Below are 25486 nucleotides of genomic sequence, written 5' to 3'. Positions count from 1 at the left end.
GATCTGGGTGTTCTTGTACACCAGTCAATGAAGGTAAGCATGCAGGTACAGCAGGGAGTGAAGAATGCTAATAGCATGCTGGCCTTCATAACAAGAGGGATTGAGTATAGAAGCAAAGGGGTTCTTCTGCAGCTGTACAGGGCCCTGGTGAGATCACACCTGGAGTACTGTGTGCAGTTCTGGTCTCCAAATTTGAGGAAAGACATTCTGGCTATTGAGGGAGTGCAGCATAGGTTCACAAGGTCAATTCCTGGAATGGCGGGACTACCTTACGCTGAAAGACTGGAGCGACTGGGCTTGTATACCCTTGAGCTTAGACGACTGAGAGGGGATCCGATTGAGACATATAAGATCATCAAAGGATTAGACACTCTGGCGGCAGGAAACATATTTCCGCTGTTGGGTGAGTGCCGAACCAGAGGACACAGCTTAAAAATACGGGCTAGACCATTTAGGACAGAGATGAGAAGAAACTTCTTCACCCAGAGAGTGGTGGCTGTGTGGAATGCTCTGCCCCAGAGGGCAGTGGAGGCTCAGTCTCTGGATTCATTTAAGAAAGAGTTGGATAGAGCTCTCAAGGATAGTGGAATCAAGGGTTATGGAGATAAGGCAGGAACAGCATATGATTAAGGATGATCAGCCATGATCATATTGAATGGTGGTGCAGGCTGGAAGGGCAGAATGGCCTACTCCTGCACCTATTGTCTATCTATTATCTAATTGTTGCAAAAGGGAATTCTGATGGAGTGCCTTTAATTCAGTCTTTTTAATATTATTCTGCGTACTTGATACTGACAATCATTTCTACTGCCTTTCCTAATTCCATGAATATCTTCTTTTTATTCAGTCTGAATTCCCTCTTGGTCTCCATTCCTCTGACTAGCTAGTTTGAATCTTATCCAAGAGTTCAGACAGATCTTCCCTCAAGAAATTTAGTCCCAGTCCTGCTACAGTGAAACCCATGTTCCTCATGAAAGTCTCACTTGCCCCAGAACCAACCCCAATATCCAAAATGTCTAAAGCTCTCCTACCTACAGCATTTCTCAGGCCACTTGTTCATTCAAACAATCCTCCTTTACTAGTATGTGAACTTCAAAGTCCAGTCTTTCTTGTCTCTCTCCTGACTTTCTAAATTGTTTTCAGAACAACATCTCTTTTTTCTATCAATGTCACTGGTGCCAATGTGGACCATCTATGGATGGTCACCCTGACCCCAAAAGAATGCCCTGCAGTTGCTCAGTGACATCCTTGACCCTGACAACAGAGAAGCAACATAGCACCCTGGAGATAAAAACAATGACTGCAGATGCTGGAAACCAGATTCTGGATTAGTGGTGCTGGAAGAGCACAGCAGTTCAGGCAGCATCCGAGGAGCAGCGAGTCAAGTCTGCAACAGAAACAATTACCTGTTCCAATTATCATATCTTCTTTCACTGCTGGCCTTCCACTATACACTGAGCCACTTATGGAACCTTGAACATCCCTACATTTATACTGCACAACACCTGATCACAGTCATTCAGAATGATGCATTCTAATGTGTTCAAACTGCACTGCAAAGTGTTCAATCAGTCATTATTTGACACTCAGTGGTGATCTATTAAAATCTATGATCCTGAAGTGAAAGTGCACAGCACTCCAAACATATCAATCGTAAACATTTATTTTTCTTTAAAGTGCTCAGCAGCATTCAGCTGAAGTCACTGGAACTCAAACGACCAGCAATTAAACTTAAATAAAAGCTGCCAGCAATTTCTCAGCCTTTTAAATCCCAGCACTATGTGTTTGTTAGTTTAACATTGCCAAATAATACAGGGATCATTACAGGTATTAATTACAATGGTTATAATTATTATGATTAGTTTTAATTTAATGTAGTTTTTTTTATATATTACACTTCTTCCCCTTTTCACCTCTCTCTTCTCTTCCCGCCTACTCTGCTTCCTTTCCCACTGGGCCTCCATCTTCTCCATGCTCCCCACCTTCCCATCCTCCACCATTCCTCCTCCTCCTTATTCCAATCTCCAGCCACTTTCCTCCTCCACTCTCTGCTCACATCCCCAACTGTTGCTTGTTTATCAACCCCCTTCTTCTCACTTTTACCCTTTAATCTCCTCTCACTTTCCCTTTCTCTCTCCCTCTTTGCTCCCATTTTATCTCTGCCTCCACTCCTTCTCCTTCCCCCCGCCCCACACACTCTCCCTTCCTTCCTCCTCACCTGAGCACCATTTTCACTGCTAACCCCCTCCTCTCAAGCCTTCCGTTTTTCATGACCTCATCTCCTCTGCACTACTGAATGGTGAATGACCAGCTAGAATCAGAAGTTATGCTGATCACTGTTCAAATTACTGACATGACTGGGAAATTGGCTTGGTGGCAGCTAACAGAAATGGTGGGTACTGAAACTGGAAGAATGTGACCAGTGCTATCCAAAGATTATCTGTGTAAGGGCCAATATTATTCACATTATTTATTAACAACTTCAATAATGGCACAGAAAGTCACATATTCAAATTTGCTGATGACATGAAGTTAGGTGACATTGTAGACAATGCAGATAAAATTACAAAGGGATATTGGTAGACTGTGGGAATGGGCAAACTGTGCATATAGACCTTGGGAAAGATGTATTGTCCTTGGAGGGAGTACAATATAGGTTTACAAGAACAATACTTTGACTTCAGGGAGAGATTATTCAAATTAGTAGTTTTTTTTTCTCCAATTTAGAAGGTTAAGGGGTGATCAGATTGAAGTCTTCAAGATGTTACATTTAATGGTAAGGTCCTGGGGATTATTGCTGAATAAAGTGACTTTGGAGTGCAAGTTCATAGTTCCTTGAAAGTAGAGTTGTAGGTGGATAGGATAGTAAAAAAGGTGTTTGGTATTCTTTCCTTTATTGGTCAGTGCATTGAGTACAGTAGTTGGGAAGTCATCTTGAAGCTGTACAGGACATTGCTTTGGCCACTTTTGGAATATTGCGTGCAATTTCTCGTCTCCTTCCTATCAGAAGGATGTTGTGAAACTTAAAAGGGTTCCAAAAAGATTTACAAGGATGTTGCCAGGGTTGGAGGATTTGAGCTACTGGGAGAGGCTGAATAGGTTGAGGTTGTTTTCCCTGGATTGTCGGAGACAGAGGGGTGACCTTATAGAGGTTTATAAAATCAGAAGATAAATGGACAAAGATTTTTCCCTGGGGTGGGGGAGTCTAGAACTAGAGGGCATAGGTTTAGGGTGAGAGACGAAAGATATAAAAGGGACCCAAGGGGCAACTTTTTCACACAGAGGTGGTGCAAGTATGGAATGAGCTGCCAGAAGAAGTGGTGGAAACTGGTACAATTACAGCATTTAAAAGGCATTTGGATGGGTATATGAATAGGAAGGGCTTGGAGGGATATGGTCTGGGTGCTGGCAGGTAGGACTAGATGGGGTTGGGATATCCAGTCGGCATGGACGAGTTGGACCGAAGGGTCTGTTTCCACGCTATACACTTCTATGGCTCTATATTAACAGAAGAAGACAGGATAGATAAAGAAAAACTATTTACACCTATTTTGAAGAATGTAGAGCTAGGGGACATAGTCCGAGAATTAGGGTCATACCAATGAGGAGAGATGCTAAATAGCATTTCTCCACACAAAGGATGTAGCAAAGACATGCCAGAGAATTCCTCAAGGCCTGGCACTCCAACCGCAACGCCATAAACAAGCACATAGATCTAGATGCCATCTATCAACCCCTCAGGAAACGAACAGGAAATGACCACCACAAACCCCAGGAACCCCATCCAGGAGAAAGATATAAATAGAAATCAGTAGGCAAAAGCTTCGCCTCACTTGGAGGTCACCACTGATGATTTTACCTAGCCAGGTAATGAAACGTCTAGATATCCAACCTACAGCTCAGCGAGCAAACCTACACCCTAAGAATGGTAGATGTTTGGTGCTTTTTTCCACAAGTGACAGAGGACGAAGGATCAGTTGTTTTTTATTTTGCAAAATTATTAAGGGATATGGGCCAAAGGAAGATATATGGAGCTAGGCCACAGATCAGCCATGTTCTCACTGAATGGTGGAACAGGATTGAGGGGCTGAAAGGCTCTTCATTTTCCTCAGGATTGTTCACGCTGACAGACATGCATAGAGGTGCCAAAGAATAGTAAGAAGGAATAACAGAATGCCAATTGGAATGTAATGGGTCAGGGAAGTTCTTGCGCAAATATTATTTACATCATCACCTGGAGGAAGCTGCATTTGATGCTTATAGGTCCATATACACAAATTTAACAAGCTGTGATCACTTTTGAATGCTTGACTCGTGGATCATGATCCTGTGTGATCAAGACTGCTTCCAAATTTCATTTTAAATGATGAAATGATATATTTGGCATACCATCAATGCAGAAATCAATATCAAACTATGCAGTTAGATATGGTGTTATATATTATAGTTGATGCATGTTAAGTAGTGACAGTGTCCTTTTAAGAAGTGAGTCATCAGCCAGGTTCATCAGCTTCTTCAGACAGGTTTTAAGTTTTTACAGAGTATGCAGCTACAGAATAAAATCTCCTTGCTGGATTGCAGACAACAATGAGTTTATGTGTTTTGTAGTTCCGACTGGAGCTTTGTAACTGCTCAATACAAATTAGATGGCTCTTGCAAAACTCCACTGATGAACTAATGCCCCCACCTGTATCCAAACTAAAAAGGCAACATACACTCAAGGGTCACTTACAGTGCATGCCTGATACTTCCACATTATCTGCAATCAACCAATTCCTCTCTGCCTGTATGCTTCTAAACTGCAGTGTGGCCACCTTCTTAAGTCGGCCATCCATATAATTCTCAGCTTCACAGACCTACCTTCCAAACCTGTAGCTCAATTTTCTGCATTAAGCATGCATTCATCTAGATCACGTAAAGCATCCATGATTCTCGACATAGCGCAAAAAATAATGTTCATTCCACATAGCTGAGCTGACCTGCCATGCTTTACACTTACTTTTGGGCTATTTACTATGAGCTGAAGACTAAAAAGTAGAATACTCGGTTACTAATCAACTCCTTCTCCTGTTCCTGTAAGGTAGATGATTAAGAGTAACATGAAAACCATAAGTTCATCAGAAATATGAACAAAAGTCTGCTCTTTGACCCTGTGAGCCTGCTCTGCCATTTAATGGGATTACAGCTGATCTGACATTCCTTATATTCACTTTCCTGCCTTTTCCCTTATCATCCTTGATATCCCCAACTGATCAAGAATCTATCCTTAAACATACACAGGAAATCCACACCACTGTTCTCTATGGTAAGAAATTCCAAAGACACACAACCATTTGAGAGAGGAAATTGCTCTCATCTCAGTTTTAAATTGCCATCCCTTTGTTCAGAGACTATGCCCTCTGGTCCAAAACTCTCCCATGAGTGGAAATATGAGTATTTGCCTTGTCAAACTCCTTAAGAATCCTATATGTTTCAGTGAGATCACCTCTCATTCTTTTAAATTTTAATTAGTAGAGTCCCAACCTGTGCTCAAAAGACAATTCCACCCCCCACCCCCCCCATACCAGGGATCATCTCTGAACTGCCTCCAACGAAATAATGTCTTTTCTTAAATAAGGACACCAACACCACTATCAGTACTCCAGCTGTGGTGTCATGGCACATTGTACACTTGCAACTCTTCCCAACTCTTCCATTCCAAACCCCTTGAAATCAGGGCCAACATTACATTAGCTTTAACATTTTTCTATAATTTAGCTAATTACACACTTTTCCTAAATATAATGATGTAGTCAAGCTATTTGCAAACTGACTTTTACAGTAGATACACACCAAACAATCTACTTATGACTTTTCTATGATATCTCTGTTTTTCATTCACTTCTCAAACTCAGTGTGCACAGATACTGACTGGCATGTGCCTTTCCAACTCCGAGTTAAATGCAAGCTTCAAGCCTCAGCCCGGATGTATATTTTCTCTCTCCAGACTGCTTTCACTCATGTTTACCACTTCTCTCACTCAGATTCTCAAGTTAATCTCTTACACTGAAACTGTCAGAACTGAGGAAGAGTCACCAGATCCGAAATATTAACTTTGATTTCTTTTCACAGATGCTGCCAGACCTGCTGAGCTTTTCCAGCAACTTCTGTTTTTGATTTGAAGGTAACTTTAGTCTTGATCATGGACAACTGCAGTAAGTCCTTGTATATCCAGACCACATTTGCAGAAAACACAAAGTCATGAGGCTTTTTTTTTCTCATGGAGGCAAGAAGGATAACTCCAAAACCTCTTCCTAGCCAGTTATGCTTGCCAAATCTTAATGGTCAGGAAGTAGAGACATGCTCGACTCAGCAGAAATAAAACTGGACCAATGCTGATGTGACTAGGTTGAAAGGCCCACCTCCATTTAAAATGATATCAGGCATAGTTCTGGAGATAAACATGGGGCCCGTTAACTTTCACACTCCCCTTTTCCTCCCACCTTCATCCTCCACTCAGACTCCTTAACCCACTATTCTCATACAATAACCAAGTGACTCACTCCAATCCACTGGATATAGAATTCAGGAGCCCTCCAACAAAGTTAGGAAGTCTTTGAGAATCTCATCACTCAATTTCCATTGACAGCTGTAAAAACAACTACTGATTAGCAGAATTCTTTTCTGGGTTTGGAAGTGAGCCAAGCATTTGTGAGATTCCATTGCACAGCTGTATAAAGCAATCCTGTTGAGTTGTGTCAATGAGTACATTTGGAAGTCAACTAAGAGTTTTTAATGCAACTATACTGAAGAACTCTGTCAACAAGCTCTCTTGAGCTGAGCCCACTAAAGCCATGCTGCTAATCATGAAGATGAGACATCCATCAAAGCTTTGAAACAGCCAAATAGATGGCTGAGTTGATTATAAAGGTAGGAGGAAAAGGGGAGTAAAGGATTAGGAAGTCCCATATTCATCATCAGAGCTGTGCCTGATACCTTACAGAGTGGAAGTGGGCCTGTCAGTCTGGTCATATCAGCATTTGTCCAGTTTTGTTTCTATTGCTACCCTTCCCCTCCCGCCTCAGGATTTCCTTGGTGGCCTGTCTTTTTGAACCTTTAGTTTGAGAAACTGAATATAAATGTAAAAGGATACTTATTTCATTATCTCGTTGCTGCAAGATTTCTCGTAATTTCATCTCTGTGTTAATGATATCATCTCCATTTGCATCCGGGGACAAGGGTCCATTTTCTGTCCGACCATCTGGTCTACACTGTTTCAGGTCCTTCACTAAACACTGGCACAGGAAAAGAGGTACTTAAGCTTTCTAATGATATCACCTGTGTTAAAGATTAACAATGCATTCCAAGGAGAAATTATTTTACATATTTTTCTATTCTCCAGACATGGAGATGTTGGTATTTCACTAGCTTCTGACTTTGTCAGAATTTTACAAATTACACATTGGCATGGGTTGAACACTACTTGTGTGCCATGACATATCCTCCCAATCAAATGTGATCTGTGGTACAATTGATAAACTGTTGACAGCATGTAATATTGCAGAGAGCCAAAAGGTAGTTAGAAATCACAGCATATCCTTGGTAAACTTCTGATCGCCACAATTCATATAACAATGCAATAACTGTTTTATTATATGCATGGACTATACCTATAAAATGGGGGCAGTTTCCAGACCTTCACAATGGGATTGGGTGTGATAGAACCGAGTTAATTCTACCCATTACGAAAAGCAAGGGCTCTCAAGTGTTCTTATGTAATTTGCAGCATTGAAGTCAAAGTGAAGTGAAATTCAACGAATATGCTTTACTCCGAAGTGTCTTTAACCCGTTTATAAACGTACATATCATGAGCCTATATTTTGCTGTAAAAAAGGAAAGTGAGGCTATCAGCACTCACTGGTATTAAAGAATGAAATTGAAGGCAAATGCAAATCTCTGCTAAGGGACAGTCACAGTCTAAACAGGTAGCTAGCCAGTAGAATATTAATAATGGCCAATTAGGGGGGGCTTGGGGCTCAGTGGTTAGCACTGCTGCATCACAGCACCAGAGACCTGGGTTTGATTCCTGCCTCATGTAACTGCCTGTGTGGAGGTTGTACATTCTCCCTGTGCCTGAATGGGTTTCCTCCGGGTGCTCCAATTTCCTCCCACAGTTCAAAGATGTGCAGGCGAGGTGGATTAGCCATGCTAAATTGCCCATAGTGCCCAGGGATGTGTAGGTGAGATGGATGGGCCATGAGAAGTACAAGGTTACAAGAATAGGTTTGGTTGGATGATCTTGAGAGGGTTGGTGTAGACTTGATGGGCTAAATGGCCTGTCTCCACATTGTAGGGATTCTATGATTCTAATGTCTGCCCTTTAGAGTCAGCCTCAACCCAGGCTCCTGGAGCAAGAAATCCATGTGTCTACTGAGATTTCAGGAGTTTAACTTTTCCCATCAGGCTCAAGCCATTCATCTTGTGAAAGTTCCAGTTTTGGGCATTGGGTTGATATAGGTAACCTTAGCCAGAACAGTGGTAAACATATTACAGATAGCCTCTGTGTTCTTGGGCTATGGAGAGGAGGTTAACAACTTGAGTTCCTGTTCTTTGCTGCCTTACAGAAATCTCATTAGAAAGTGAGCATGTGTCGAATGTCTCATGAGGCAATATTAGGTATGGCTGTGATGCCATCCTTCAAGAGAATTGGCATATTTCAGATGAAAAGAATAGTTTCATGCAGAAGGTACTGGAGGTGTATAAGTACTTGTGGCAATGCAACGTACTAAACATTGGTCTTTGTAAAAAAGAAAAGATTGTTTAAAAAAAGAATACAAAATTTTGATAAAATTTACACCTAATAAAACTTATATAAAAAACAATGATTTAGGAAAATTTGGTATTACTTTGTATTAGGCGGCATGGTGGCACAGTGGTTAGCGCTGCTGTCTCACAGTGCCAGAGATCCGGGTTCAATTCCTGCCTCAGGCAACTGTCTGTGTGGAATTTGCACATTCTCCCTGTGTCTGTGTGGGTTTCCTCCTCCCACAGTCTAAAAATGTACAGGTTAGGTTAATTGGCCATGCTAAATTTGCCTGGGTGGGTGGCTCTTCAGAGGGTCGGTGTGGACTTGTTGGGCCAAAGGGCCTGTTTCCACACTGTAAGTAATCTAATTACCACACATTGATGTCACTCACTGCAAATGGCTAACTTGTAATAATGCTCAAAACCTATTATCATATGTTGCAGCCCAGTTAAGAAGAGTATTAAAGAGTTAGATTCAAAGGGTGTAATGTAAAATACACACACACTGACCTTTAATCGCTGGAAACAGTGCTGAATCTTCCTCATGTCAGCTCCAACGTCGAGTGAGGCCTCAGGGTCAGTATCTTCTAGAAAAATATTGAGCTGTTCCTCCAACCTGAAGCAAACAAAATGTTTTAAAAATCCACCTCCTGAGTATAGTTTATCTCCCACCCTTTGCCTTCATTAATTTTGCAACTTGTCAATGAAAATGTTGAGTTATTTGTTAAAAAAAATCCTTTGCTTGTCTGTAAAATGCAAGACAGGATGATGTTGCATGTCATTTCCATGAGCAGTTGCAGCTATTGCTGGTCACTCAAGTGATGAGGCAGATTTGCCAACATCTGAGAGACAAGAAGTAAAAACTTAATCCTACCTTGGTACTAAATGATTTAAAACAATAGAGAATTCTACAACAGTTACAATTAGTAAATCAGCAACTCAAATTAATGATCCAAAAACAGAAGTTCAAATCCGACCATGCTGGGAGAATTTAAATTGATTAACACATCACAAATAAAACTAGTCCATGAAGCGATCAAATTATGACAGAACATCACAAATACCCTGCAGGGAAGGAAATCTGCCATCCCTGTCCAATCTGGTCTGCATGATCTACGTGATTGACTCTGAACTGATCATTGTTCCTGCAATGATTCAGATGCAGCAACGTCAAGTGATACCCACATAGCACCTCCACAACAAGGACAGTCACTACATGCACCAAAACTACAAGCACAGAAATTCAGCAGACTGCATCCACCTCATCCGAAACAAGGGAGCATCATTTGGTCTGAGACAGGATGCTGCACCATATAAAGCACCGAAAGGTTCACTGGCATGTCTTTTTTCGGTAACTTTGCATTTTCTGAGTAGCACATAACTGGCATTTGAAGTTAGATGTGAGAGACGCCTTTTGTTAATGACAAAACAAGGAAGTGTTGCGAAGTGGTGATATAAAACAACAATTTGTCAGTGGTGATGGTGTAGCCCCTGAGAAGATCTGTTTATTCATTGTCCATAAGAGTTTACATGTTCCAGACTGAGTCTTCAATAGATATGTTAGCACACATAGCTCAGAGTGAGCACCATACCATCCCACTCATTTTGAATCAGAGCATCTCAGTTGTAACAAACCTGAATTAAGTGAGCTCTGATATTAATGATATCCTGACAAACCTCTCAAGCTTCCCTTCCCCATGCTTGAGCACCTCCTTCTATAGCAAGAGCACGTCCCTATTTTGAACCTTCTGTTTGTCTCCTCAACTGAAGAGTCGTGTGATTTCAGGCTTCGTCCATTTCAAGGTTCAAAATTCTGTAAAGGGGAATGTTATGGATAGCGCAGTGAACAACCACAATGAACAAGACTCTTGCAAGTGTGTACTGTAAGGCACTATCAGTCTGGAACCAAATCTTCCGAAAGTATGCAGCCAAGGTTGCTAATTAGGCAGAAGATGCAATGCTGTTAATTTTCCAAAAGTCTCTAAATTCAGGAAAGGTTCCATCAGCCTGGAAAATCGTAAATATAACTATTCTATTCAAGGAGAAAGGAAGGTAGAAAACATCAAAATATAGAAAACAGCAATATTGAAAGGATTATAGCTGTACTGTTATGAAGATGTGGGTGAACTATACCTTTTAACAGAGTTAAAAGCTAGCAGTGACAGCACCAAGTGTTCTCAATAAGACACAATGTAACATGTGCTCCAACTACTGGGGTAGCTGGTTGCCTGGAAATGACAAAAACAAAATTCAAATTAGGCCAATCAGTTTAAATTATTTCCCCCCAAAAATACCAATTTTCAATCAAGTTTGAATTGAGTATATTGACAATTTTAAAAGCCAATGACACAATCTGATGCTCTGGGGTATACGACTGGGGAAAAATTGAACAGTTGGGAGGAGAACTGTGAAGGCCCAGCAGACTGCCTGAAAAATAGCTCTCTTAAAAGTACCTTTTTCAATCAGTAACCTGTGAGGCAGAATCCCTAAGAAGAAAAGAAGACACAGAAAGATCCAAATATAAGAAACAAAAGCTGTCTGGTTTTGAGATAATTGGGAGTTTTATCGGACTAGTATTACAGAGGGAAGGTAACAGATAGGTTAGCGTAAGGACTTGTACATAGTTGTTCATTAATGATTCTCTGTTATACTTTAAGAAATAAAGTTGTTAATTTTTACTTTAAATAGTTCTTGACCACTCAAATTTTTACAGATTACTGCATGGGATAAATCTTTTCTGTGTTGCTGGTTTTAAAATTAGGCAGGAGAGTTTATCCCGTGTCATAAGAGTACACTCAGAAAAACTCAAGGTCATCAGGAAAAGGCAGCCTGGTTTCATCAAAGGGAAATCATGTCTAACAAATCTATTGGTGTTCTTTGAAGGAGTAAAATGCACTGAGGATAAAGGGGACCCAAAAGACAGCTTTCCAGAAGGCATTTGATGAGGTGTCACTTCAAAGGTTATTGTAGAAATTAAAGCAAAAATAAATAGAAGATTGTCCAGCTAAAAGAAAACAGGGAACATATACAAATGGATCTTTGTCCGATTGGCAGGATGTGAGAAACAGAATGCTGGAGAGAACTGTATTGGGGCCTTAACATACCTAAATGTCTTAGATGAGAGGACTGAAGACATGGTAGATAAATTCATAGACAATATCAAGACAGACAGGGAGTCTGCTGTGAAAAAGGCCTGTGGAAGTTGCACACGGATATAGATTGGCTAAATGAGTGAGTGAACAAAATTCTGTCAGATGTCTTATAGTGTGAAAAAAATGTAAAGCTGTTCCCTTTGGCAAGAAGAATAGAAAAGCAGACGTAAACAGAATGATTTCAGAATTCCAAAGTGCAGAAGGATTTAGGTGTTCTGGTACATTAGTCACAGAAGGTTACTATGCAGGTACAGTAGGAAATCAAGTTGGCTAATTGGTTGTTGTAATTTATTACAAGAGGAATTGAACATTAAAGTAAGAATGTACTGAGCATTTATGAGACCACATGTTGAATACTGTGTGTAGTTTTTATTTCCTTATTTAGGTAGATTGTAAATGTACTGGAGGCGGTTTACTAGATTGATAGTTGAAGTGAATGAGTTATACAGGACACACTGGATGGGATGGGCTTGTCTCCACTGGAATTTAGAAGAGTGAGGGGTAATTGGAGTAAGTGTATAAGACTGAAGGGTCTTGACAAGGTGAACATGGAAAACATGTTTCTTTTTGTGGTTCAGTCCAGAAGTAGGACGTCATTACTGTAAAATTGGGGTCACCCGAGTGAAATATTTTCCTGTCAGATGGTTGTATGTCTTTGGAACTCACTGCCTCAGAAGGTGGAGGTGCGGGTCATTGAATATTTATACATTTAGTTGAAGAAATGAAAGATTATCAGGAATGATGAGAATATGGAATTTGAAATACAGATAGTTCAGCAATGATCTTACTAGAGGAGGATCAAGGGGCCAAATGTTCTACTTTTGTTCCTATTTCGTATTTCTGTATGATTTGACAGGAAGTTTTAGAATCCTGAGGGGTCTGGACACAGTAGACTTCTAGTTCCCACTCACGAAAGGATTGAGAATGAGAGACATAGTTTTGAAAGGGTTTGCAAAGGAAGCAAATGGAATATGAGAAAAAAACTTTTCCACATGGCAAGTAGTTAGAGACATTCCATTCCAGATCTTAAGTGTGGTGGACATGATTCAGTTGAGGCACTCAAGATGGCAAAAGATGAATACTAGACTTGGTATTGGGAAATGAGCCAGTCAAAGTGATCAAAGTTGCAGTGGAGAAGCATTTTGGGAATAGTGGCCATAATTTCACAGGTTTTCAGATACTTATGGATAAGGACAAGAGTGGACCTCAGATGAAGGTGTTAAATTAGGGTTAGGCCAACTATAACAGAGTTAGGCAAGAATTGGATATTGTGGATTAGGAGCAGCTCTTTGAAGGCTGGACTATCCACATCGTATTTTTAAAAATCCTGCTGTAAACACCTTACAAATTGCTCCACATCCAAACTTCCTGCATTATCCCAGAACCAAACCTCAAAACGGAAATTTTTAGAATGCACCTCGTCCTGCAAAACACAATATCAGGCTTTCCACAGTAAATGAGTGCCCCCTGCCTCAACAGACATTGAAGAAGAAGACCTCTTAATTGGCAGCTAGGGCATTTAAAAAGCTGATTACCACAGTTAGAGATAAGTCCAACTTCAAGCCCAGAACTAATCAACCCCAAGCTTGGAAAAATTATAAAACTACTTAGAACAGACGTTCTCACTGTTGAAGCTGCAAAAGAAAATTACTATACAGCTACCTTCCAGTGGAGAACTCCAAGAATCAGGGTCTCTCTCACACCCAAAATCTGCAGTTTTGAGAAAACTACTTGCACAAGAAAATATTACCAATTCTACCATTGATTATGGCGTAGCTGCTGGATCTAATTTCAAGTGTTAGCAGCTTTATTTCAGCAACAAAGAATTCACATAATAGGCCTCAACAGAAACTTACTGGGATTTTCACCTGATAAATATTCTTTTGTCTAATCTGTATTGGTTTTAGTCTTAATACCTGTGATTTCAGTGAATAGCTTATTCCTTTATGCAAAATGAATGTTCAGTTAAAACTTGTAATAAACTAACTCTTAACTTGTTTAAATGAAAGCTTGACTGCTAATCCACTTAAAATTAAACCATTATACATAAAAGCAGCCTCATGAGCTATATTAAACTAAACATTCACTGACTATATGGTGGGCATGACAGATAGGCATGACACAAGCCACTACATCCAAAACCATTCTCACCTTTCCTGAAAGTACGTGTTTTAATTAATACATTTAAGTTTCCACTTATGTCAGGGTATCAAAACAATTGTTATCAAATTACAATTTCTATGACTATGACAAATATTTCCTGCTTGTCTCTTTCAATCAGTCCAAAGCATTTAAGATGATTAACCCCCATCCACCTCCTATAAAGATTGTATTTCTTCATTTTTCCATATTTTTGATTGCAGACTGAAATTGGAAAAGGCCTGGTCAAAAAGCCAAGGATTGCAGAAGGAATGCTGCATTTTTTTAAAAACAAGTTACCTGACACTCATTATAAGTGTTATTTACACGGCTATATTAAAGCAAAGAATGACAGCTTCTGACAACATTATCAACATAAATACTACCTTTTCCTAGCTACTTTCATTTCTGAAGAAGGGTCACTGGACTCAAAACATTAACTGTTTTCTCCCTACAGATGCTATCAGACGTGCTGAGTTTGTCTAGCAATTTTTGCTTTTGTTTCTTTACACATCTAATGGCTCAAGCTGTGGGGAAGCTTCATTACAAATAAGCTAGAACCAGGACACTGTGTACAAGTGGAGATTTGGCAACAAGGAACTTACTAGTCACAGAAATGGTGACCAGTTATCAGTGATAAAAGGCTCCTACCTGCCAACAGCAAATGTAATTGCTTCTCAGGTAGCTGAACAACTTGGGGATGTGAAAATATGGCAGAAGCCATTAGACGTCGGGAAAAGAAACTATTTTTGCTCTGTAGTAAAAAACGATCAATCCTGAAAATAGCCATGAATAGTGCTGAACATTGAGCAATTATCAACAAACACCTCCATTTCTGACTTTATGATGGTCATTGATGAAACAGCTGAAGATGGTTGGCCCTAGGAAACTCCTACAGAAATGTCTTGGAGCTGAGGCGATCCATCTCCTTCCTCAATAACCACATTCCTTTTTCCTCTAGGTATGACTCCAAACCAGTGGAGAATTTTCTCTCTAATTCCCATTTATTACGGTGATAACATTACACAGCACAGTGGACAGTATTCTTAATATGAAAATGGGATTCCATCTACACAAAGTACTGTGTGATGGTCACTCTGAACAATATTTTCATAAATAGATGCATCTGTGGCAAGTAGATCAGTGAGGATAAGGGCAAGTATGCTTTGTCTATATCAAGCAGACCATTACTGGCTATCAATACAAACAGAGGTTCACAGTCAACAAAATTGATGTGGGTCTGAAGTCACATATAGGTTAGACCAGCTAAGCACAGCAGTTTCCTTTGTTAAAAGATATTAGTGAACTAGATATGTTTTCCAATAATTAACAATGGTTTTGTGATGGCTACTTCTTTTAATTCCAAATTTTTTATTGAATTTGAATTCAGTACATTTGTGTGGCCTCTTGTCATTTAAAGGGGGAACCTACATGTTGGGACATGTCCCCACTCATGTCAGGCATAGATGTAACAATTTGTCGATCTCAATTTGCCCTGAGGAGTCAAGTGAATATAGAAGGTAATGCAGGTCACAACTGGCACAGAGAATCTCAGGCTTTGCCTGGTATCTCAGGCTTTGCCTGGTAATCAAGGGAACCTGCTCCCAAACCTCCTGTGATGATGCTGTTTGTTTAACAAGGTTATGTTGTCTTTGATTTTTTTTTCCAGACAGGTCATAAAAGACACAGGTTCCAAAAAGTTTGGGCTTGGATGGGGTTTTGATTATAGCTGGGCCAGTTTGATTATAGCTAACAGATACCACCTCAGGCAAAGATTTTCAAGTTTTACAAAAACACTTGTACAATGAAAGGGGAGTGGCCACTGCTCCCAGTTCAGCTTTTCTCTGGTTTGATTTGGTTTTTGGCAGTCTGGCTATTCACTGAAAGCAGTCAGGCAGTTTTGAGGCTGCTGACCGAAAAAACAACTGCATGAAAGAAGCAGGTTCATGCTCATTCCTCTTTCTGGTTTCTCTCCTGTAAGATCCCCTGTTTGATTTTACTTTTGGGGTTGTTGCAAGTATTGGGAACAGCATCATTAAGTTGGTATAATCTGTTGTTTTTTTCAGTCAGGTTAAGTTATTCAGTATTCTGTTGTCATTTGTTTGTGTTTCATTTGGTAATCTTGTAAATAAATTCTGCTTTGTTTAAAACTAAGTGGCTTAACCAGCAGCATCCCTCCTGGACCAGCCACGTTACACCTGCTGAGAACAACGAGCAAAGTTCGGGTGTGGGACACTTTCTTGAAATGTTTGAGGGGGTCTGGCCTGATCCATAACACTTCCACACCCTTTCTTCCTGGCCAGCTCATCACTACTGATCTTCCACATTCCTACACATCACTTGGAATTACATTTGCAACGCTCATCACTACAGTTTACTCCTGACCAATACTGTGCTCTGAAGCTATGGTGGTGGTGACCACCAATAACACCACTCCCACAGTATCCCATTTACTCCCATGCACTAACATCTCTCTCCCAAATATACTGAATTTCACCTCTTCATCATCTTTGTTCCCACATGCATCCCAGATGGCTGTCATCAATTTCCAGTTGCTGAACCTACTTACCACTGCAGATCTCCTAACAACCTGCTTTGACTTGCATCCTGCTGACAGCCAAAACTGATCGTGGCCCACTCCCTGACCTATCTGGGCAAACACCGCCGAATGATAATTGACCTAAGCAGAAGACCTAAGCAGAAAACTGACTGGTCCCCAAGTCCTTGGACTATGACTGTACAAATTCCTTGACTTACTACACTGGGGACACCTGACCGACAACAGCCCCTCTGCAGTTAGAGGATTGCTTACCTTAAACTTTAAAGCAGGGCAACTTGGTTGAAGACTGTTTGATTTACCACACGAACTGCTGATGCATGCTACACATATGAGATTAACATATCACAATGCCATACAGCCAACATGTCCATGCCCATATCCATGAACACTGTTAACAACATTACAAGTTACCTAGCTTTGTGTGTTTGCTAAAAGCAAAGTAAGGCAGAAGTACTGCGAGTATTTAAGCTCTGGCTGAGGGAATAAAGTGCAAAAAGGCGAGATGAGGCAAAGATACCATGAGTATCCAAGCAAGCACAAAGTGAGTGAGCACTAAGACAGTGAGACACTGAGACACAGTGTGATTGAACCCATCTTTTGTACCTGTCTCTACAAAGTGCCCTGAGCAGCATCCAAGTGAAAGGTGCACTCCAAAGCTAAGCATTGAAGTGCAGAACCATTCTGCAATGTATCAGAGATGTACCATTAATAATGCAATGGGTCTTGTATATTTTGGATGCCAATCTCTGTGGTCAGGGGAGGTGGTGGGGGAATTCGGGCAATTACTGCTCATGAAGCATGCCCCAAGATGTTAATGCGGGGTGTCTAAGATTAACGATAAGAGAAGCAGTTGGCAAACGAGTCAACAGGTAGCCATTCTAACATTTACGTTGGGAACGGCCATTGTCTAGTTTCTATCCAGTGAGTGGAAGACTGTGAAAATCCACACTCATGAAGCGAGATTAGATAATGAAGTGTTAATGCAATCTAATGTATTCAAACAGGTTTCTTGCTACCAACTAGTGAGAATCTCTTCCTGAATTTGAATACTTGATTGGAAAATGTGATCCTCAGCATCGAAAAACACCTCACTGGCCACTCTCGCAATTTTCCCAACTTTCCCACCATGGCCCAGGTCGTACAGGGAAACATTCCACGCTTGGTTTTTAACAATATCATTGCTTTGTTCAATAATCACTCAATACTCAGTGCATTGAAATATTCTGTAAAAACAGTGAAATAATATAACTCTCACTATACTTAGTCAGAGAGCAGTGATAAGGATCACTGTTTATTCTTCACACATAAAGTGCACATACACATTCATGTTCTTGTGAGAAAAGCCAAAACCAAAACACTCCTTCCATCTGATGGTACTCCAGAGATGAAAACCTCATCAAATGACAGTATGTTGCTAACAGTTCTGCACACCACAGATGTAAAGTAGTGCTACTCACTCTATTTCTCTTTTTACAGTAAAGGTTCTCTTCTTTTCCTCCAGATGAGTACTTGATGGGTCTATTGCATATAATGGTTTAGGCAAGTTAAGACTGCCCATTGACCTACCAGCACAAACTGACTTGTTTAAAAATACACTTGGGTTATATTTTAGAAATGTTGTAACATCATCTTTCAAGAACTCAGAATGTGCAAATCTCTACAGATCAGATACAAATCATTAATCCATGTGGGCTGTGGTCAACCAAAACCCCTAATGGAAGTTCAAGTTGCACAAGTACGATGTGGGATTTATTTTAGTAGGAACTGTGGTTTATTCTTTGGGATTCACTGAATAATAAACGTTAAGGGATCTAATTGTATTACTCAATCAAAACTAAAGAACAACTGTGAGGAAGATAGTGCAGAACTGCAGGATATGACAACATCGATGTTACTACCAAGAAAGCACACCAATGCCTCTACTTCCTCAGTAAGCACAATGACGCTTACCAATTTTTATTGATATACCATTGCAAGTTCCTATCCACACCTTGGTATGGCAACTGCTCTGCCCAAGTCCAGTCTTTCATGAAAACCAGTCTACCTTCCATTCAATTCCACCTACACTTCCTGCTGCCTTACTAAATTGCTCATAGTGTCAAAGCTGAATGTAGGATAGGGGAATGGGTCTGGATGGGCCACTCTTCGAAGGGTCGGTGTGGACTTGTTGGGCCGAAGGGCCTATTTCATGCTGTAGGGAATCTATTCTAATCTAAAATTTCTTGGAAGAATATTGAAAGAGAAAACAAAAAAGGAGTTAAAATTCTAAGAGTTGCAGGAGTAGAGAGGCCCAAATGTACGTGCACAGAGATCATTGAAAGTGATAGAGCAGTAAGTATATCATACAGTATCCTCAGCTTTATTAACAGGGGCATAGATAACAAGAGCAAGGAGGTAAATGTTGAAATAAAACGAAGAATTGCAGAGGCTGGAGATATGAAACAAAGCAAACAAAAGTGAAAATTATTGCAGAAGATCTGGCAGTATCGGTGGAGAGAAAATAGTTAATGTTTTGAGTAGAGTGATCTTTCTATAGTCATGAAAGCAGCAAGGAAAAAATGGTATTTATGAAAATGACAGGAGCTGCCCCCATCATCAACATAAATTCTACCTTTTCCTATATGCTTTCAGTTCTGAAGAAGGGTCACTGGTCTTGAAACAGTAACTGCTTTTTCTCCACAGATCTCGGTGTCCAAGTACATAGATCCTTGAAAGTTGTCACCCAGGTTGAGAAAGTTGTTAAGAAGGCATACGGTGTGTTAGCTTTTATTGGTAGAGGGACTGAGTTTTGAAAGCATGAGATCATGCTGTAGCTGTACAAAACTGTGGTGTGGCCATATTTGAAGTATTGCATACAATTCTGGTCACTGCATTGTAGGGAGGATGTGGAAGCATTGGAAAGGGTTCAGAGAAGATTTACGAGGACATTACCCAGTACGGAGGCAAGGTCTTTTGAGGGAAGGCTGAGGGATGTGAGGCTGTTTTCGTTAGAGAGAAGGTTGAGAGGTGACTTAATTAAGACATATAAGATAATCAGAGGGTTAGATAGATTGGACACGGAGAGCCTTTTTCCTCGGATAGTGATGGCTAGCACGAGGGGACATAGCTGTAAATTGAGGGGTGGTAGATATAAGTCAGATATGAGAGGTAGTTTCTTTACTAGAGAGTAGTTGGAGCATGGCACACACTGTATGCAACAGTAATAGACTCACCAAATTTAAGAGAATTTAAATCGTCATTGGATAGACATATTGACGAGAATAGAATAGTGTAGGTTAGATGGATGTCTGATTGGTTCCACAGGTTGGCGAAATGTCGAGGGCAGAAGGGCCTGTAGTGCGCTGTAATGTTCTATGTTCTAGATGCTGCCAGACCTGTTGAGCTTCTCCATGTGAATTTCTGTTTTGTTTGTTTGAAGTAATGTTGAACTTGTATAAGATACTTGTTAGGTCTCAGCTAGAGTATTGTGTGTTGGGAACCATACACAATAGGAATGATTTGGAGGTGGCGGTGTTGGACTGGGACTGGACTGGACAACCACTCGATGAAGCAGCAGCGCTTTGAAAGCTAGTGCTTCCAAATAAACCTGTTGGAGTATAACCTGGTGCTGTGTGATTTTTAACATTATAGGAAGTATGTGAATGCATTGGAAAGAATGAAAGCAATTTACAAAAATGGTACCAGGAATGACGAACTTCAGTGATGAGGATAGACTAAAGATGTTGGGACCATTCTTCTTACAAAGAAGGCAGTTAACAGGAGATCTGATTGAGATTTGCAAAAAACATGAGTGGGTGGGATAAGATAGATAAGATTAAAAAGAGGAAGAGGACACAGATCTAAAGTGATCTGCAAAAGAAGCAAGGACTGAGTGAGGAAAACGTTTTCATTCATACATAGCATGGACAGTGTGGAAATGGGGTGGACGCAGGTTCATTTGAGGCATTCAAGAGGTCATTGGATAATTATCTGCATAGAAACAATGTGCGTAAGGAAAATGCAGAAGCTTGGCATTCGGTAATGATGCTCATTTATTGAGTTGGTGCAGACACAATGGATCGAACAGCCTCATTCTGAGCTATGAAACTTCTGTGAATAATGTTGTAAACTACTAACACCTAAATGAAATAATAAGTAAGTTTCATGCATGTGCAATTTGAGGTTTTTTGTTATTAATTCATGGGATGCGTGTGTCAGTCAAAAGGCCAACATTTATAGCACATCTCTAATTTCCCAAAGAAAGTAATGTTGAGCTGCCATTTTGAAGTGCTTCAGTCTATGAAGTAGATACACCTTACACTAAAAAAAACAGTGTTCCAGGGTTTTGACCCAGAGATAATAAAAAAGTGGCACTATATTTCCAAATCAGGTTGGGATGTTCAACGTCCGGGAATGCAAAGATGTTGGTGTTACGAGTCCCCTGCTGTTCTTTTTATTTTAGAGGATACGGGTTTGGGAGGCACTGCTGACAAATTTTTGGCAACTTGCTGCAGTGCAATTCACAGAAGACATCATATAGACAGCCAAACTACTGACAATTACTGAGTTCCAAAAATAGTAAAAGATCCTCTGGGAAACAATGAACGTAGCATGCTGGAATTTCAAATTCAGTTTGAGGTCAACAACCTTGAGTCCCACACTAGAGTTCTGGTGTTAAACAAAGGCAATTACATCGGATGAGGACCAATTTGGTACTGGTGGCCTAGGAAGAAAGACTAAAAGATAGGACAGATGACGAATCGTAGCAGACATTTAAGGAGATGGTTTATTCTTCCCAACTAAAATATATCCCAGAAAGGAAGAAAGAATAGGGGGAAAAAAAAACAATCTATGGCCAAGCAAGGAAGTTAAAGATAACATAAGGCAAAAACTAAGGAATACAATATTGCAAAAGTCAGTGGCAGGGTGGAGGAATTCAAAACTATTAAAGACCAAAAAGAATAATGAAAAAAGTAACAAAAGGAGCAAAGGGAAATTATTAAAGAAAACTAATGCAAATTATAAAACTGAACAGTAAAAGCTTCTATAAGTATATGAGCAGGAAAACAGGAGTGAAAGCAAATGTTGATTCCTTAGAGGATGAGGCTGGGGAATTAACAATGATGACCACAGAGATGGCAAAGACACAAACTCACTATTTTTCTTCAGTTTTCATGGTGGAGGACACTGAAACAAATATAACAGGCAATGCAAAAGTTATAGAAATGGAGGAAATTAAAACTATCATCACCATTAGGGAAAAAAGTACTTTTGAATGTCCCATAGATATAAACACAAGTCTCTTTTCTCACAACAGGGATTCACAAAACTGCCTCCAAATTTCAGAGTTGGATTTATTACCTACATTCGATGATACTTAAATGTTGCATTGTATCCTCCATCTAACTGTGAATTATTTTAAACAGAGGATAAAATATCGTGATCGTTTTAAAGGTTACTTTGAGTAAGCACTATTTGAAACACTACTTTTAGGAACTGAATTTTTGAAAAAGTGTTTCCATTCAGGTCAATTGCACTGCCCAGTACACAATCATTATCTACTTAAATCTATACATATTGAGTTTTCAGATTACAAAAGCAGGTACTGGCATGTCTCCAAGGTATACAACCTACTTTTGTTTCCATGCAATTGGTACAGACGACAGTGCAGAAAATACTGGGGTGTGTGTTTGCATGAATGTTTAAATCTTTTAAACTGTTACTTCAACAAAATGAGAAAATAATTATCAAAATTGCTCCCGTCATGGCTGTAAACAAAGCAATCCTTTCTTTCGTCTCTGTAAAGCCTCTTTGTTACTCCTGCTAGAGCCTATTTTGTACTTCTCTTTTTCACGGTAATTTCCTGTTCCTGAATCGTGGAAGCAATTCCAGCATTTTGGCAACCAAACTGTCGGGTCTAAGCCATGTATAATATAACACTGTCAAAGCAAAAGGGACATTTTATGCTCCACTTTTTCTTTATTCATTCATGGGATGTGAGCGCCACTGGTTGAATCAGCACTTATTGCCTAGTTGCCCTTGAGAATCAGCTGTGTGCTGTGTGAATCGCTGCAGTCCGCTTGATGGTGATAGACCTACAATGCCATTAGGGAAGGAGTTCCAGGATTTTGACCTGGTTTCATCTGAAAAAACAGTGACATATTTCCAATTCAGTGTTGTTTGCTATGATCACAGCTGTTGGTACTACTGGATTGAATTGAATTTATTGTCACGTGTACCGAGGCACAGTGAAATGCTTTGTCTTGCGAGTAATACAGGCAGATCACAGAGTTAAGTAGCATAGATAAGTAAATCATAGGTAAACAGCGGCAAAACCAAAAAAAAAGGTATAGGCGAATGTTAAGAATTTGAGAGTCCATTCACAGTAGGTTGACAACAGTAGGGTAGAAACTGTTTCGAAACCAGCTGGTGCGTGTGTTCAGGCTTCTGTACCTTCTCCTCAATGGTAGAGGTTGGAGAAAAGCATTACCAGGGTGGGATGGATCTTTGAGAATGCTGGCAGATTTACCTTGACAGGAGGGCCTGGTAGATGGATTCTATAGATGGGGGTTAGCCTTTGTGATTGTCCGGGCCAAAGTCACCACTCTCTGTAACCATCTCCAATCTTGAATGGTATAGTTGCCATATCAGGTAGTGATACATCCAGACAGAATGCTCTCGATGGCACACCTATAAAAGTTGGAAAGGGTATTCGCCATCATGCCAAATTTCCTCAGCTGCCTGAGGAAGAAGAGCTGTTGTTGGGCTTTTGTCACCAGTGCGTCCACATGAGTCCAAGAAAGCTTGTTGTGGATGACCACTCCCAGAAACTTGATACTCTTGTTCCACCTCTGTGCTGTTAATGTGTAAGGGGGCATGAGTAACATCCTGCCAAAAGTCAATAATGAGTTCCTTAGTTTTGCCGGCATTGAGAGCTAGGTTGTTCTCAGTGCACCATTTTTCTTGGTCTTCCACCTCCCATCTATAGTCTGTTTCATCACCATTTGAGATTCAACAGACTATGTTGGTGTCATCAGCAAACTTGTAAATGACATTAGTCTGGTATTTGGCGATGCGGTCATGGGTATACAATAAGTACAGTAGGGGGCTGAGCACACATCCCTTGGGGGCTCCAGTATTGAGTGTTAGTGAGGATGAAATATTGTCCCCAATCTTCACTGATTGTGGCCTGTGGGTCAGGAAACTGAGGATCCAGTTGCAGCGAGTGGGGCTTAGTCCGAGATCATTAACTTCAGTAATTAGTCTCGAGGGGATAATAGTGTTGAAGGCTGACCTGTATTAATGAGTAGGATTCTTATGAAGCTGTTCTTGTTGTCAAGATGTTCAAGAGAGGAGTGAAGGGCAAGTGATATGGCATCTGACGTGGATCAGTTGGTCCGACAGGCAAATTTGAGTGAGTCAACAGTAGTGGGGAGGCTGGAGTTGATTAATGCCAAGAATAGCCAAAGCACTTCATGACCACCGAAGTTAGGGGCACTGGGCGGTAGTCATTGAGACATGCTGCATGAACCTTCTTATGCACAAGGATGATGTTGGCCCTCTTGAAACAGGCAGGGACAGTGACCTGCTGCAGGGAGAGGTTGAAGATGTCCGAGAAGGCCTCCGCCAGTTAATTTGCACATGTTCTGAGTGCACAGCCTGGTACTCTGTCTGGTCCCATTGCTTTCCTTGGATTCACACAAAGGAAAACTGATCTGACCCCTGATGCAGTGACTGTTGGGATAGGTTCATCAGGACTTGTCTGAATAGGTGTTACCCCTCCACTGAAATTGTGTTCAAACCGAGCATAGAAGGCGTTCAGACGATCTGGGAAGGATGTGTCATCATCTGCTATCTTGCACTGTCTATTTTTAGAACCTGTGATGTCATTCAGTCCTTGCCATAGTCCCCAGATGTCTGTCTGGGTCTCTAGTTTGGGTTGGTATTGGTCCTAGGCAAGACAGATCCTAAACACAAATCTTGCTTAACAGATCATATTTTGATTTGTTATGGCATTAGAAGTGGTCTCTCACTGAAGCACAAGATTCTAAAATGGTAGACTGAGAGTAGTGTGGATCTTGTAACTGCTTCTAATTCAGGTTAATTTCTGGATCTACCTCTAGATTTATCATAGTTACATTTAGATAAGTACATAACTAAGAAATATTTGGAAGGATATGGACCAAGTTCAGGCAGCTGGGATTATAGTCGGCATGGGCTGGTTGGACCAAAGGATCTGTTTCTGAGCTGTGTGACTTTATAACTATAACTATTGACAATGATGTAAATTTTGATTTAACAATAAAATGGAAGTTTATTAACAAAAAATATTAAAATAAAATAATCTACTTAGAACAAAAATCAAAAATATTTAAACATAAAGTACAAGTATAATCTGATTAATCCCAAAACACTCCTTTACAGATTGAATACTTCTGTACATACCCAAAACATGTACCAGTACAATATCCAAAAACACCATTTACACAATACTCACACCGCAATATCTAATACTTCAACTTTTAGACTGGAAATGTATTTACCTTCTTCCAGAAGCTTTTATACACCTGAGTTTCACTGTACTGAACTTTAAATAAACTTTCAGATTTTATCCAAACATTGCTGACCTCTGATTGATGGCTATACATCTCTCCAACTACATTATTCTTCCTGCCAGTCTGGCTGCTATGCAGCCACAGGAGTGACCATGACTCCCTCCTGGACTGTACAGACATCAACCCCTAATTCAGATCAACCTCATCAGACACTTGACCATGGCCTGGTGTTGGAGGCTGCTCTGGACTTTCTCAGCCGGGTCCTCCTGACTGAGGGATGCCTCCACAGACTTCCATGGGAACTACTCCCCTAAGGT

General features: G+C 40.4%; 1 protein-coding gene across 1 annotated transcript in view; it reads right to left on the bottom strand.

Annotated features, from left to right (window-relative positions):
- kif6 (kinesin family member 6) overlaps nucleotides 1-25486 on the bottom strand; it is a 541049-nt gene that overhangs the window by 280518 nt on the left and 235045 nt on the right. Inside the window, exons 11-12 of the mRNA XM_060854513.1 lie at nucleotides 9295-9400; nucleotides 7133-7274 (exon numbers count right to left, since the gene is read on the bottom strand). Coding sequence (XP_060710496.1) covers nucleotides 7133-7274; nucleotides 9295-9400 — 248 coding nt within the window. The remainder of the gene's footprint in view (nucleotides 1-7132; nucleotides 7275-9294; nucleotides 9401-25486) is intronic.

This window comes from Hemiscyllium ocellatum, chromosome 3 (assembly GCF_020745735.1).
Source record: "Hemiscyllium ocellatum isolate sHemOce1 chromosome 3, sHemOce1.pat.X.cur, whole genome shotgun sequence".
Taxonomy (NCBI): Eukaryota; Metazoa; Chordata; class Chondrichthyes; order Orectolobiformes; family Hemiscylliidae; genus Hemiscyllium; species Hemiscyllium ocellatum.
Note: the sequence above shows the minus strand (reverse complement) of the source record. Positions and strands in the feature narration are given on the sequence as shown.